The 15,810-nt window shown below is 44.9% G+C and overlaps 1 protein-coding gene across 1 annotated transcript in view; it reads right to left on the reverse strand.

The window, feature by feature from the left end:
- Positions 1 to 15,810, reverse strand: part of LOC143275898 (uncharacterized) — a 58,597-nt gene that overhangs the window by 11,151 nt on the left and 31,636 nt on the right. The window contains exons 14-20 of the mRNA XM_076580223.1: positions 13,360 to 13,454; positions 12,482 to 12,597; positions 9,587 to 9,731; positions 8,219 to 8,445; positions 5,293 to 5,450; positions 2,357 to 2,457; positions 1,427 to 1,506 (exon numbers count right to left, since the gene is read on the reverse strand). Of these exons, the coding sequence (XP_076436338.1) occupies positions 1,427 to 1,506; positions 2,357 to 2,457; positions 5,293 to 5,450; positions 8,219 to 8,445; positions 9,587 to 9,731; positions 12,482 to 12,597; positions 13,360 to 13,454 (922 nt within the window). The remainder of the gene's footprint in view (positions 1 to 1,426; positions 1,507 to 2,356; positions 2,458 to 5,292; positions 5,451 to 8,218; positions 8,446 to 9,586; positions 9,732 to 12,481; positions 12,598 to 13,359; positions 13,455 to 15,810) is intronic.

Genomic DNA, 15,810 nt, shown 5'->3' on the forward strand with positions numbered 1-15,810 from the left:
ATGTGATATTTTTTACATTTGTATCTTCGTAATATTTGTAGGGGCTGTTGTTGGCTTTTACAGTTATGGTCCCCATGTTGTTTACTTGTCTATGTTGTGATAATGCACCTGACCAAATTTCTCCAGTTGGAGATAAAAACTTATTCTTATCTTATCTTATCTTAACTGTCACGGGTTCTTTTCCAGTGCTCCAAGTGTGTGTGGCGCACAAGGGACCTCAGTTTATCGCCTCATCCGAATGACTAGACGCTAAGTTTGATTTTCCAGTCAAACTTGGGAGAGACGCGAGACCAGGATTCGAACCCCAGACCTTCATGGGCACTGTATTTGCAGATAAGTGTCCTGACTATCCTGCTACCTTCCTTCCTCCTAAGCAAAGGGGAGGTAACTGATACATAACTTCACTCCATCCCTGAAAATGGAACATGGCTGCCTACATAGAACAGAATAGAATAGAATAGAATAGAATAGAATACGTCTTTATTACCAAGTGGTGGTCACAAGGATTATTGGGCTGGATAGTACATAACAAGATACGAACATAAATCGAAAATCATGGTGGGGCAAAACAACAACACTGGCCATACTCTACTCCAAAAGACTGCATACTGTAAAGGAAAGGTATCTGACCCCACCCCTGAACAAGGAGTATGGCTGCCTACATGGTGGGGTAAAAAAAAACAAAACCCAACAACATTTGTTTTACACTACTTTAAAAGACCAAATACTGTGAAGGAAAGCTATCTGATATACAACTTTAGCCCCAACACCCCCAGAAAAAGAAAACAAAACACACCAACATAGAATCAGGGGTGAGACGAACGACAGACAGCCTGTAAAGAAACAAGCCCATGGATGGGAGCTACTGATATTTCTAACACTGAAAAACTCTACGCCAGGGTCCAGGAGCCGCTCAACCAAAAATGCATGTCTTAATACCCAAACACAGTAAAACAGAGCCCCCCCCACAATTCCCCTCCAAAATGGTAACAAGGAGACGGGCGCAATAGCCGAGTGGTTAAAGCGCTGGACTGTCAATTTGAGGGTCCCGGGTTTGAATCATGGTGACGGCGCCTGGTGGGTAAAGGGTGGAGATTTTTACGATCTCCCAGGTCAACATATGTGCAGACCTGCTAGTGCCTGAACCCCCTTTGTGTGTATATGCAAACAGAAGATCAAATACGCACGTTAAAGATCCTGTAATCCATGTCAGCGTTCGGTGGGTTATGGAAACAAGAACATACCCAGCATGCACACCCCCGAAAACGGAGTATGGCTGCCTACATGGCAGGGTAAAAACGGTCATACACGTAAAAGCCCACTCGTGTGCATACGAGTGAACGCAGAAGAAGAAGAAGAAGGTAACATGGAAATCTGTATGATATCAACACACTTCCACTCAAGCAAGCCAAGAAGAGCACCTCACCTTTGAGTACAAACTGAAAGCGGTGGACTTCAGTTCTAAGATCTCGTCGTCTGCCAACACCTGATCTCCGCTTACATCCCCTGCGCAACACAGCAGAACAGTTTTACAGTCAAGATGTAATAAATGTCAGCATCACTGTGACAGGCACTACAGCCCAGTGGTAAGAGCGCTGGATTGTCAATGTGAGGGCCTGGTGTTTGGTCATTTTATCAGCGCATGGTGCGTTAAAGGTGGAGGTTTTTTTTAAACCTCCTATCTGCTACTGCCTAAACCCTCTTCATGTGAATACACATGCAGGAATTAAAGTACACAAGTAAAAAGATCCTATAATCCATGTCAGTGCTTAGTGGGTTATGGAAACATGAACATAATAATAATAATAATAATAATGGATACTTATATAGCACACTATCCAGAAATCTGCTCTAGGTGCTTTACAAAAACGCTTTTGTTAACATAAAACATCATATCTATGTTACATACACACACCAAAATGTGACTACACACACACACACACACACACACACACACACACACACACGCACACACGCTGCATACATACATTTTAATATACATGTGTATCTCACAACACATAAGCACACATAGGCAGGCACAAACTTCCACAAACACACGCACACACACAATACACATTCATATACATGCATGTAGTTATGTACACATACATATGTATACACACATATACCCATCATACACACTCCCGACAATGGAGTATGGCTGCTTAAAAGTTGGGATAAAAACAGTCACAGGCGTAAAAGCCCGCTCTTACATGCAAATGAATGTAGATATTGCAGCCCACAAACGCAGAAAGAAAATAAAATAAAAGATTACCATCCTTTCACCCTCATTCACAGAGGCACAGTTTAGACACTTAGTATGCCCTAAAATCTGTTGAAAAATGCCACTACTCACAGAAAAACCTTCTGGGTCGTCCCTTCTTCTGTGATCGATCTTTGAGGTTGGCTCGAACAATCTTGCGAAGCTCTGCGTCAACCTTCATCGACTGCAGTAGCCTGAAAAATGTGTTTTTATTAAAAAGCAACAACAACAAAAATTGTGTGCATTTAACAAATACAGACACAATGATGACACAAACATATCCCCCCCCTGCAACAACCCCCCACCCCGCCCCCTCTTCCCAGTGACCTCAGTTTCAATCTCCCTCAACTTCCATGCTTGAGGTGAGTCCTGTCAAAGTCTTTTATGTCGGCAGATTCTTCATGAGGGGAGGGGACTGTGTTGGAGGGACCTGGTGGCAGTCTACACTCTGGAGGGGACGACCACTCAGTCTTGCTCTGCAACTTAGCGGTAATTTTCATCAGCAGTATGGGGCTTTGTATGTTTGTGTCCCATGTACGTTAGATCAAAACAGGCATTACTGAACATCACTGAAGTGACTCAGCAGCAGTGCAGGGTCTCTGGTGTGTGGCCTCCTGGTGACCTAACACCGATAGACGGATGTGGACTGCCGAGACTGGGACTGTGATAGTTGAAGTCGGGTGTGGCTCTGTATGGGAGACTTGGAATGAGAGGCGTGGGAGTGATGCCACTGAAACGGCGCATTCGATGAGGCAGCAAAAACAAAACAAAAACGAAACCCTTTTCATGCAGCTGTAGACAAACTTTTTAAAACAAAAAAATCACACTGCAGCTGTAGACAAACTTTTTAAAACAAAAAAATCGCACTGCAATCACAAAATGTTGCAAATGCACACAGACTACATGTGGAATAAGTTTATTCACCTCGTTAAAACAAGGCATAAAGAAAGGAGATCTACTCTGTAATCAGTCAATATCTACAAACTTAGTAGAACAGCACTGCTGTTGGCAGTTTTCATCTGACCATGAATTTTGATAGCGATTATGCTGTCACCATGACCAGTCACTATTCCATGTTTGATGAAGAAACTGGATGTAAGACACCAAAACATTTTTCCATATGACCCTGACCTTTAACCTCGTATCATGCTTACCTCATCATCATAAAAGGGACGACTCGAAAGGTCTCATGTAAATCTACCAGTCTTCCAAGGTTTGTTTCTACACTACTTGTGGATGCTGAGAAAATCAAAATGTTAAATCTTACCACGAGGGACAAACACACACACACACACACACATGCACACGCCTCCCCCCCTCCCCAGACCAAACGATTGTAACAAAGACTGACTTTGTTCACACACATTCACACACACATAAGGCAATGAAACCACTGTGAAAACACTCAGCAATTCTTACTTGATTTCTCCTCTGCAATGAGAATTCATTCACGGCTTGAATCTTTTGAGAAAAATTACGACTCTCAACCCAGGAGGCAATATTTCACTGGCTCTCACTGCTGCAGCAATGGGGGCTAGCTGGCTTTTGGGGGCCATCCCAACGCCGATAGTCCTAAAGCCCTCCTGGCCGAAAGAGTGGTCATGAAACTTGGACAAGACACTCTCCACTATAATCCCTGGCTGAAAGAGTGGGGATGTAACTTGGACAAGACACTCTCCACTATAATCCCTGGCTGAAAGAGTGGGGATGTAACTTGGACAAGACACTCTCCACTATAATCCCTGGCTGAAAGAGTGGGGATGAAACTTGGACAAGACACTGTCCACTATAATCCCTGGCTGAAAGAGTGGTGATGTAACTTGGACAAGACACTTTCCACTATAATCCCTGGCTGAAAGAGTGGGGATGTAACTTGGACAAGACACTCTCCACTGTAATCCCTGGCTGAAAGAGTGGGGATGTAACTTGGACAAGACACTCTCCACTATAATCCCTGGCTGAAAGAGTGGGGATGTAACTTGGACAAGACACTCTCCACTATAATCCCTGACTGAAAAAGTGGGGATGTAATTTGGACAAGACACTCTCCACTATAATCCCTGGCTGAAAGAGTGGGGATGTAACTTGGACAAGACACTCTCCACTATAATCCCTGGCTGAAAGAGTGGGGATGTAACTTGGACAAGACACTCTCCACTGTAATCAAAGTCTAGCCCAGTTAGTCAGCACAACAGTTGCCATCTCTGCTGTTCTCATGGTCACAGTCGGACACGGCTGACTATCATGCAAAAAAAAAAGAAAAAAAAGAACGAAAGAAAGAAAAAATGCCAATTGCCACACAGGAAATCCAGAACTGAGGGACTACTTTCTGTCTGTGTAAAACCAGAACTGAGGGACTACTTTCTGTCTGTGTTCATGCGCTGCAGCTCGATGTTCACTGGCATGTATGCTAAACGGCTGACGCCCTGGATTTTCAATTTGAGGTCACTGGGTTCGACTGATTATTTGTATTTGTATTTCTTTTTATCACAACAGATTTCTCTGTGTGAAATTCGGGCTGCTCTCCCCAGGGAGAGCGCGTCGCTACACTACAGCGCCACCCATTTTTTTGTATTTTTTCCTGCGTGCAGTTTTATTTGTTTTTCCTATCGAAGTGGATTTTTTCTACAGAATTTTGCCAGGAACAACCCTTTTGTTGCCGTGGGTTCTTTTACGTGCGCTAAGTGCATGCTGCACACGGGACCTCGGTTTATCGTCTCATCCGAATGACTAGCGTCCAGACCATCACTCAAGGTCTAGTGGAGGGGGAGAAAATATCAGCGGCTGAGCCGTGATTCGAACCAGGGCGCTCAGATTCTCTCTCGCTTCCTAGGCGGACGCGTTACCTCTAGGCCATCACTCCACATTATCAGGTTTGGTTGGTTTTTTTTGCTGGCCGTAAGGACCTTGGGGTAAATGTAAGCACTTGTAGCCCTTATTTTGCGGAAGTTCAAAACGTCAGGACTGGTAAGGACCCTACGAACCTCTTGTTACAACTTCAACGGGTTCCCCCTCCCCCCTCCCTTTACCTCGGGGCGATGGTCTTCCTCTTCCTCTTCTTGGTCAGGGGGCCCCGCACTTTCTTCTCCTGCGGTTGTCCCCCCCTGGACACGGCCAGGAGGTCCTTGACGCTGATCACCGAGGGAAGGCCGTGGATCAGCCGGCCCAGCTGGTCCTTACGCTTGTTCTGGAATCCACGGGAAGGGGAGGTAAGAAATCAAATGGAGGTAACTTGTGTCAGGCACTGAACTCCTAACTCAAAACGATTTTTTTTATTTTTTTTATTTTTTTTTTTAAATTCAGGGTATTAAGATTTGAGGCATGGCCCATTCTTCCAATCTGTCCTTGATAATCTACACCAGTTACAACAGCAGACATATATTTAATGGAAAGGGGGGAAGAAAAAAACAAGCAATGAAAAGTAATGAGAATAATAATGATGACAATAATGATTACAACAACATTAATAATGATAATAATAATAATCATGATGATAATAATTATAATAATAATGATAATAATCACGATCATAATCATAATGGTGTTGATGATAATAACAACATCAACAATAACAATAATTCTAGTAATAACTATGATAATAACAATCATGATCATAATCATGATAATGATGATGATGATAACAAGAAGAAAAAAAAAGAAGGCAAGAACAATACTACTATGCATGTAACATTGATGTAATGTGTTGTGCAGAATACTGCATGCTTTGTAAAGCATCTGATCTAGAGCAGCTTTCTGGATTAACTAAGTGCCATTTAACTACATTATAAGTATCCATCATTAATATCATTATAATCTTTATTATTATTATCATCATTATTATGATAATATCATGTGTTTTGTAATGTACCTGGACCAGTTTTCTGGATAGAGCACTTTTTAAGCATCCATTATTATCATAATAATACACGTCCCTCCCCATCACACAAGACGTACCTACATACCACCAACTGGCCCACCAAAGAAGTTTTCTGGACAGCGAACTTTTCAAGTATCCATCAGTCTTACTTCTACAATAATACATATTTCCCCCTGCACTCTTCAAGGAGGTCAGAGAGGTAGCAAGGGCCAGTAAGCTTGTGTTCAATTCTTTTTGAAACAGGTAACCAGTGAAGAGACTGTCCAATGGTCGCCATAATGCATATTCCCCACCCCCCTCGCACACACACACACACACACACAAGACGCAGCACACACCATCACCTAATCGCAATATCACCCCCACCCCCCCATCCCCCACCACACCCACACACAAGACACTGCAGCACACACCATCAACTGATCACCTTAATACACATCACACACACACACACACACACACAAGAAGCAGCACATACCGTCAACTGGTCACCATAACATATATCTCCCACCTCCTCCCACCCACACCTATATAAGACACAGCAGCACACACACCATCACCTTATCACCATAATACACATCCCACCAACACCCACACACAAGACACAGAACACACCATCCACTGGTTTCCACAATACACATACTCACCCACCCATACATACCCACACACACACAAGACACAGCACACACCATCAACTGGTTGCCACAATACACACACCCACCCACACACACACACCCACCAACACACATGCAAGACACAGCAGCACACACACCATCACCTGGTTGCCATAATACACCCCCCACACACACACACACATACCCCCCCTCCCCCACACACACAAGACACTGTACACACCATCACCTGGTTGCCACAATACACATACCCACCCTCCCACACATACCCACCCACACACACACAAGACACAGCAGCGCACACACCATCACCTGGTCACCATAATACACATCCCCCCCCCACCCCCGCCCCCTCCAACACACAAGACACTGTACACACCATACACTGATCGCCACAATACACCCCTGCCCCCCCCAACCAAACAACCAACACTCCCCCAACCCTCACCCCCCCAGCCCCAACCCCCCCTACAAAGATACAACAACACCACCACAACACAACACCACAACACCACCACCACCACCACAACACAACAACACCACCACAACACACAACAACAACAACACCACCACCACCACAACACACAACAACAACACCACCACCACCACAACACAACAACAACAACAACACCACCACCACAACACACAACACAACAACAACACCACCACCACAACACACACCAACAACAACACCACCACCACAACACAACAACAACAACAACACCACCACCACAACACACAACACAACACAACAGCAACAACACCACCACCACCACAACACAACAACAACACCACCACCACAACACAACAACAACAACAACACCACCACCACAACACACAACACAACACAACAGCAACAACACCACCACCACCACAACAACACCACCACCACCACAACACACAACAACAACAGCACCACCACCACAACACACAACACAACAACACCACCACCACCACAACACCACAACAACACCACCACCACAACACACAACACAACAACAACACCACCACCACCACAACACAACAACAACACCACCACCACAACAACACCACCACCACAACACAACAACAACACCACCACCACAACACACAACACAACAACAACACCACCACCACCACAACACAACAACAGCACCACCACCACAACACACAACACAACAACAACACCACCACCACCACAACACACAACACAACACAACAGCAACAACACCACCACCACCACACAACAACAACACCACCACCACCACAACACAACACAACACAACAGCAACAACACCACCACCACCACAACAACACCACCACCACCACAACACAACAACAACAACACCACCACCACAACACAACACAACAACAACAACACCACCACCACAACACAACACAACACAACAACAACACCACCACCACCACAACACAACACAACAACAACACCACCACCACAACACACACCATCAACTGGTCGCGCTGACTGAGGCAGTCCTTGGACAGCTGCGAGATGGCGTCCTGGAGCTCGAAGACCCCCGAGACGCTGGGCTGCATGAAGTTGTACTTCTCCTTCAGCTTGTCGATGTGGCTCTCGATCAGCTTGTGCAGCTTGATGCGGCGCTCCCACACCTTGCAGCCAGACTTGTTGGCCAGGCCGATCATGAAGGGCGGCCGCGGGACCACCGTGTCCCCTGGGGAGGAGGAGGAGGAGAAGGAGGGTGGAGGGGTGTGAGGGTGGGTGGGTGGGTGGTGGTGTGTCAAAGTCAAGAGTCAAACAAGGAAATTTTCTTCTCTAAAAATTATGTTTAAGCAACATACTTACCGTGACCAAGACTGCCGCAGGGGTCTGATTCCTGCCCTGTGCAAACTACTACTACCCGCCTATGCGGAGAAAACGAAAGTAGCTACGTCATATTTCATGACAGTAATTGAATAAGCAACAACTTTGCTTTTTACATCAAGCCACCCGAAAGAAACAAAAGACAGTGGTGTGGGTGGTGTGGGGGGGGATTGGGTGTTTGGGTTAGTGTGCATGGGATGGAGTGGGGGGTTAGCTGTGTGTGTGTGTGTGTGTGTGTGTGTGTGTGGTTGGGTGTGGGTGGTTGGGTGGGTGACTAAGTGTGCGAGGGGTTGAGTTGTGTGGTGTTTGGGTGAGAGTGTGTGCGTGTGTGTGTGGGGTGGGGGGGATGTGAGGTGGGAGGGTGGATGGGTGTTTGTGTGTGTGTGTGTGTGTGTGCGTGTGAGTTTGGGTGTGTGTGTTGGTGGGTGTATAGGTGTGTGAGAGGTTAAGATGTGTGGTGTTTGGGTGTGTGTGTGCAGAGGGAGGTGTAGAGGCGAGTGGATGTGGGGATGTTTGGGTGTGTGTGTAAATGTGTTTGTGGGGAGGTGTTCTGGTGTGTGTGTGTGTGCGTGTGTGTGTGTGGTGATTAGATGTGTGTGGGTGTGTGTGTGTGTAGGTGTGTGAGGGGTTAAGTTGTGTGGCATTTAGTGTGTTTGGGAGAGTGGTTGTGTGTGTGTGGGAGGGGGTGTGTGGGTGTGTGTGTTTGGGTCTGAGTGTGTGTGAGGTGGGGTGTGGAGGGTGTTTGGGTGTGTGTGTGTGTGTGTGTGTGTAGGGGCGTGGGGGTCGTTTCAGTGTGACAGGGTTAAGTTGTGTGGCATTTGGTGTGTTTGGGTGTGTGTGTGTACAGTGTATGTGTATGTGTGAGGTGGGGTATAGGGTGCTGGGTGTGTGGATGTGGGTGTGTGTGTTTTAACTCATTCAGCCCTTGGGGGGGCCCAGAAACGCTCTGGTGTTGGAACTTTTAGTTTCAATAAAACGGACCGTCCCCGTACCTCGTTCCATGTCCACCTGCTGTTTGCGGTAGTCGTCGGGGTAGACGCCAAACTTGTCCCTGAACTCCTCCCAGTTCTTCTCCTGGGCCTTGGCTTTCTGCTCCCCCGGCAGGTTGTTGCCTTGGAGCAGGTCTCGGTCCTTCACCTGCAAGAGAAAACACACAACTCTGTGCAGTCTGTCGAGTGTTGGCCTGGAGGTAACGCATCCCGCCTAGGAAGCCAGAGAATCTGAGCGCACTGGTTCGAATCACGCCGGCAGTCGCCAGTGTTTTCTCCCCCCTCCACTAGACCTTGAGCGGTGGTCTGGACGCTGGTCATTCGGATAAGACGATAAAGCGAGGTCCCATGTGCAGCATGCGTTTAGTGCACGTAAAAGAAACCATGGCAACAAAAATTCTGTAGAAAAATCCACTTTGATAGGAAAACAAATAAAATTGCGTGCAGAAAAAAATACAAAAGAAATGGGTGGCGATGTCAAAGTAGCGACGCGCTTTCCCTGGGGAGAGCAGCCCAAACTTCACACAGAGAAATCTGTTGTGACAAAAAAATGTAATACATATACAAATAGTCCCTCCACTTAGTCCGTCAGTCCTTCACAGCTTTAAATTAAAAAAAAAAAAAAAAAAATTATTCTTAGATTATCATTATTATTATTATTATTAACCTACATTTATATAACGCCCTTTCTCTCTAAGAGTTCAGGGCACTTTTACATGAAAGAAAAAGTTACAAATTACATGAACCATTCATGACCACTCTTTCTCTCTCCCCATCCACCCCTCAATTTGTAAGACTTTTCCGGCAACACTTGATTGATTGTAGATGGCATGACTGGAATTACCGTATTCAAAATAGTGAAAGATTTAGTTTGTATAGAACTTTTGGACATACACATGATGTTAAACAGTACTTGGTATGTAACAAGGACATGTAGTTGAAGTGTGTAGCAACAAGATTTAGGTTAGGCGTGTCAGATTTAGCTACACATTACTACAGACAGAGATTTTACTGACAATGATATAATTTGTCCACTATGCAAAGAAGACAAAGAAGACGAGGTACATTTGGCTTTTTGTTGTCCAACTCTTTGTAGAATTAGAGAAAAATATATACCACCTAAGTACTATCGACAGCCATGTCTATTCAAACTGAGTTTATTATTGTCATCCACGAGACATGCTGATATATGGAAGCTGGCACTGTTTTTACACCAGGCGTTTAAATTTAGGGATACTGTAACATCTTAAGATGCTGTACTTCATTGCAGCGTTTATGTAATATGTGTACTTATACATGGTTGGTTAGATATTTTCATTTTGTTTGATATTATTCACGTTGTTCACTTACCCCTTCATAAAGGGCCTAGGCCTATTCATGAATAAATCATCTGAATCTGAAATCCCCATCCACCACTCACTCTTTCTCTCTCTCTCTCTCTCTCATTTGTCACACACACAAAGTGATTGACAGGCATGGGGTGACGCTGGAGAAGTGGGAAATAGAGAGTGCTTGCAGTGGTCTTCAGCAGTTTAGGAGACATGACTGAAAAAAAAACGATTACAAACATGATTCTAGAAACATTTTCTGGACATTTCCTCAGCATATCGTGTCAGCAATGAATGGGGCTCTAATAGCATCAATGGTGAATAGAATTAAAATCAAATGAATAAGAAAAAGTTGGTTTTTTTTAATTCTTTTTTTAAAACTTGCTCACTAGTCATGTGCATTATCGTGACATCACCGCACCATGCATAGTGCGGCATAGTGTCACTACCGTAATGTAGTGAAGAAGTGTAGTCATGTTCTGCGCTGTACTTTAGTGTCACGAAACAAAAGTTCTTACAGGTCTTGGCATTTTTTTTTATCTTTCAACTCTCTGCTTCCATAACAGATAACATTTTTTACCATTCCATCTGAAAAAACCACCACCACAAAAACTCAACAGTAGCTGGCACAATTCCTGTTGAGATTCAGGCTTACTTTTGGCCCCACAGTCCAAGCGAGCGAGGTGGTCTCGGGTCCTGTTAGAAGACACGACAAAACAGAAAGCAAGAGCGTCCAAAAACAAAGGAAATTTTCTATCTAAAATTACGTTGTGGCGGGTGAAGGGCGGGGGTAAGTCATTGGGGGTGGGCCGGTCTGGAGGTGGCTGCTGGCCTGTGTGGAGGGCGGAATGTGTGCGGCTGGCGCCTGTACGCCCTGGGCTGGCCCCTGGGTTGCGCTCTGGCGTTTGAGGGTGAAGACTGACGCGGGCGCGGTCTGAAGGTGGTTAAGTTCTTGCGCCTGAAGGTGTAGGGTTGATGCTGCGGAGTGTGCCGAAGCGCGGAGAGGGCCTGCGCCAAGGGCAAGGTCCCTACCCGCACTAGCTGGGTCACGGTTAAGTATGTGTAATTAAACAGACAGTTTGGAAAAGTAAAAAGACTTAGCCACTTGGAAGCACAGGTCAGGGAGCGAAGATGGCTGCTGGAAGAAGAGGGTGATCAAAAGGCACCCACAGGGGAGGTAATATACTGGTGGTGGGGGGAAGTAACTAGCTGCATCTTCTCTCGTTTTCTCCCCTTCAGAGGGGTAGCGGTTTGCACAGGACGGAATCAGACCCCTGCCGGAGTCTGTACCAGTGGGTCATAGTAAAGTATGTGTAATTAAATTCTGTAGTCTGCACCAAGGGTCACGATAAGTATGTGTAACTAAATTCAGGAGTCTGCACCAGTCTTTCATGGTTCAGTATGTGTAATTAAATTCTGGAGTCTGCACCAGCGGGTCATGGTATAGTATGTGTAATTAGATTCTGGAGTCTGCACCAGCGGGTCACGGTATAGTATGTGTAATTACATTCTGGAGTCTGCACCAGTGGGTCACGGTACAGTATGTGCAACCAAACTCTGTGTCACTCACCGTCTGCTTCTTGAACCAGTCTGTCTTCTTTCTCCAGTCGTCAAGGCGACGGTACCTCTGCAGGATCTGATTATCGGTGCGTCCAGGTAGCTCTTTGCAGCACTTCACCCAGTTCCCTGCCAAACGTCACCTTGTTCAGGTTTTCAATCACAAAATTGGAAAAAAAAAACAAAAAAAAAAACCCCCAAAAAACTTTGAGGAACAGAGATTTCTGCCCCGCCCCACCCCATTTTCCAAATGTTACTTTTCAAATCAAATTCAGATGAAACATTTCATTCTGCTGTGTTTTATCGTTCATAGAAAAGATGTATATTTTTCTAATTCTATTTCTTCTTCTTCTTCTGCGTTCATGGGCTGCAACTCCCACGTTCACTCGTATGTACACGAGTGGGCTTTTACGTGTATGACCGTTTTTACTCGGCCATGTAAGCAGCCATACTCCGTTTTCGGGGGTGTGCATGCTGGGTATGTTCTTGTTTCCATAACCCACCGAATGCTGACATGGATTACAGGATCATTAACGTGCGTAACTGATCTTCTGCTTGCATATACACATGAAGGGGGTTCAGGGACTAGCAGGTCTGCACATATGTTGACCTGGGAGATCATAAAAATCTCCACCCTTCACCCACCAGGCGCCGTCACTGTGATTCGAACCCGGGACCCTCAGATTGACAGTCCAACGCTTTAACCACTCGGCTATTGCGCCCGTCTAATTCTATTTGAATAATACAGACACTCCAAATGAAAAACTATACAATCCTGGGTAATTTTTTTTTTTTAAAGGCATTTAAAGACATAAAAAGGCGTATCATTTTTCTACATTTTTCTGGTAAAAACTGTAGGTACCCTGTACCAAAACAAAGCTCTGTTTTTACCTTTGCCATACTGAGCCACAAGCTGCAGTAGTTTTTTGTCTTCTTCATACGTCCACGGCTGTCCTGAAATACTAGGATCCAGACTGTTGGCATACCTGCACACAGGAAAACATGCCAAATGAGGTATAAAAAAAAAACCCAACAAAAAAAAAAGCGCCCTTGAAGACAGAGTATCACAGCCTTAAGGTAGCACTAGGGGTAGAATTTTGACCAAAAATCATTAAAAAATATGTTTTGTGTTTGTTGTGAATTTTGCAAGAATAATGTTTCATAAAGCCTTACATGTGTGTGTTTTGTTTGAATTATTACTCAAAGTGTGTGTTTTTAGCTGTTTTTGTGAGTGGGTGTGAGAGAAAGTTGTGAAAAAAAGATCGAATGCATCCAAAAATTGCCCATTTTCAATCGCGCCTACCGTTGCTACGACGCCATGAAGCAAGGCTTGTGACCTACTGAACTAGAGAGGAAGAAACGGCCTTCACCATGAGCCTAATTAGCATAGGAAAATTCCTACACAGCCAGCCTGCCAGGGCCTAAAAGTGGGTCACTGGCTTGCTTGTTGTTGGTGAAGTGATTGGCCGGTTCGGTCACGTGGCCGATCTGAGCTTTATCATTGGCTCTCAAACGACTTCCTGTTTGCAAAGCGTCTGCTATCTGTGTCTATTCAGATCGATCAACAACTATAAATTTTGGATTATTTTAGCAATCTTTGAAAAGATAAGAATGACAAAGGAAAGAAAAATTAAAGTTAGGGCCCTCCACAAGTTTAGGAAGCGGCGGAGAGGTGGGAAAAGTGCTCAGCAAGTCAGCACTTTGCAGACAAAGGCAAGCACTAACCCCCCCCCACCCCCCTTGGAAACCGAAACAAGACATCTAAACTCCACTGCCTGTCATGCAATGAATCGGTAAGTTTGTTTATCTGACATCCTCCCCCACCCTCTGTCTCTTTATCTGCCTCTCTCTCTCTCACCTTCCCTCTCTTGGTTTACATGTGTGATGGAGTGTTTGGATGTTGAAGTTGTGTGTGTGTATGTGAAGTCAGTTTCTCACACATGCACATTCATTCTCTCTCTCTCTCCCTCTCCTGTGATTTACATGTGTGATGGAGTGTGTGGATGTTTATAGTGTGTGTGTGTGTGTGTACATGCCCCCCCCCACCCCCCCCAAAAAAAAAAGTCACTCTCACACACATTCTCTCTCTCTCTCTCTCTCTCTCTCTCTCTCTCTCTCTCTCTCACCTTTCTCTTCTTCTCCCATACATGTATACACAAACACATACCAATTTTTTTTTTTCCAGAGTGCAGTCAGCAGCAAGAAAAACATCAGGAAAAGAGAAAGGAAGGAGGCAAAAAGTTGAGACAATCCGGCATCGAGAACATCAAGAGCGGTGTGAACGAGGAGGAGAGTTGTATGGGGCAGGACTGTTCTGAACACCAAAACAGCTTTCTTTTTTGTTTTTTGTTTTTGTTTTCTTTTTAGGTTATGAACAGACACCTGAAAAAAAATATTTGTGTATAAATTTACCTGTTTTGTGCCTTGGTCTACTAGGAGAGACAAGACCAAACTTTAAATGCAATTTTCTCAAAACGTTCATTTTTCGTGGACTTGCATATTTGTGCAACGAAACACACACACTTCCCATCAGCATAATGACACCAAATTTTGTGTACTAATGTAAAAATGGCTGCTGAGTGCAATAAGACTATCAGGGACATTCTATCTCAATTACTTTACTTGCTACATGTGTGAGATGTGAACTGTCATTGCGACTGAAAAAACACCCTTTTTGATTGAGTGGTGAGTGAACATTATAAATTTTTTACCAAAGCTTTCATGTGTTAATTGCACTCTCTGGTCACTGAAGTGAAACTCTGTTATATCAGACACTTCTCAGAGAGGCAGCTTCTATGAGATCTAGTCTGCGAAATGGAGCTACCCTTCAGAACATTAAAAATATTCATAACTTTAATTCTAGTCAAGCTGTTTACTTAAAAATTGGTGTGTGGCATACCTTTGATGTCTTCTCTCTTTGTGCCAAATTTCAGAGTGATACATTACTTAGAAGTTGAGAAACAAAAATACCCCCAAATCTACGCCTAGCGCTACCTTAATGGCTGGGGAAAAAATGGTCATCTTCTTCTTCTTCCACTAGACGACCAACATCAGTATGATGATGAAAACTGTTGTCTTGTGGGAGGTTGCTGTTGGGTGCAGTTCAGCTGGGCTACCGAGGGATGTGCTGTTAACTGATAGGGGAGATGGGGTGTGTTTGCATCTCCAGCTAGGCCAGTCCGGCTACCGTAGCTGTCCCTGGGAATACACCCAACCAGCACAGCCCTAGCCTTCTACGACACTACTTACCAGAACAAAAAAAGAACAAAAAAGGGTGCGGGTGGGTGGACTTGCTGGCTGGTGGGGGGGGTGGAGGTGTGGGGGCGACTAAACAGAAGTGTT

This window comes from Babylonia areolata, chromosome 31, assembly GCF_041734735.1.
Source record: "Babylonia areolata isolate BAREFJ2019XMU chromosome 31, ASM4173473v1, whole genome shotgun sequence".
In the NCBI taxonomy this organism is placed as follows: domain Eukaryota; kingdom Metazoa; phylum Mollusca; class Gastropoda; order Neogastropoda; family Buccinidae; genus Babylonia; species Babylonia areolata.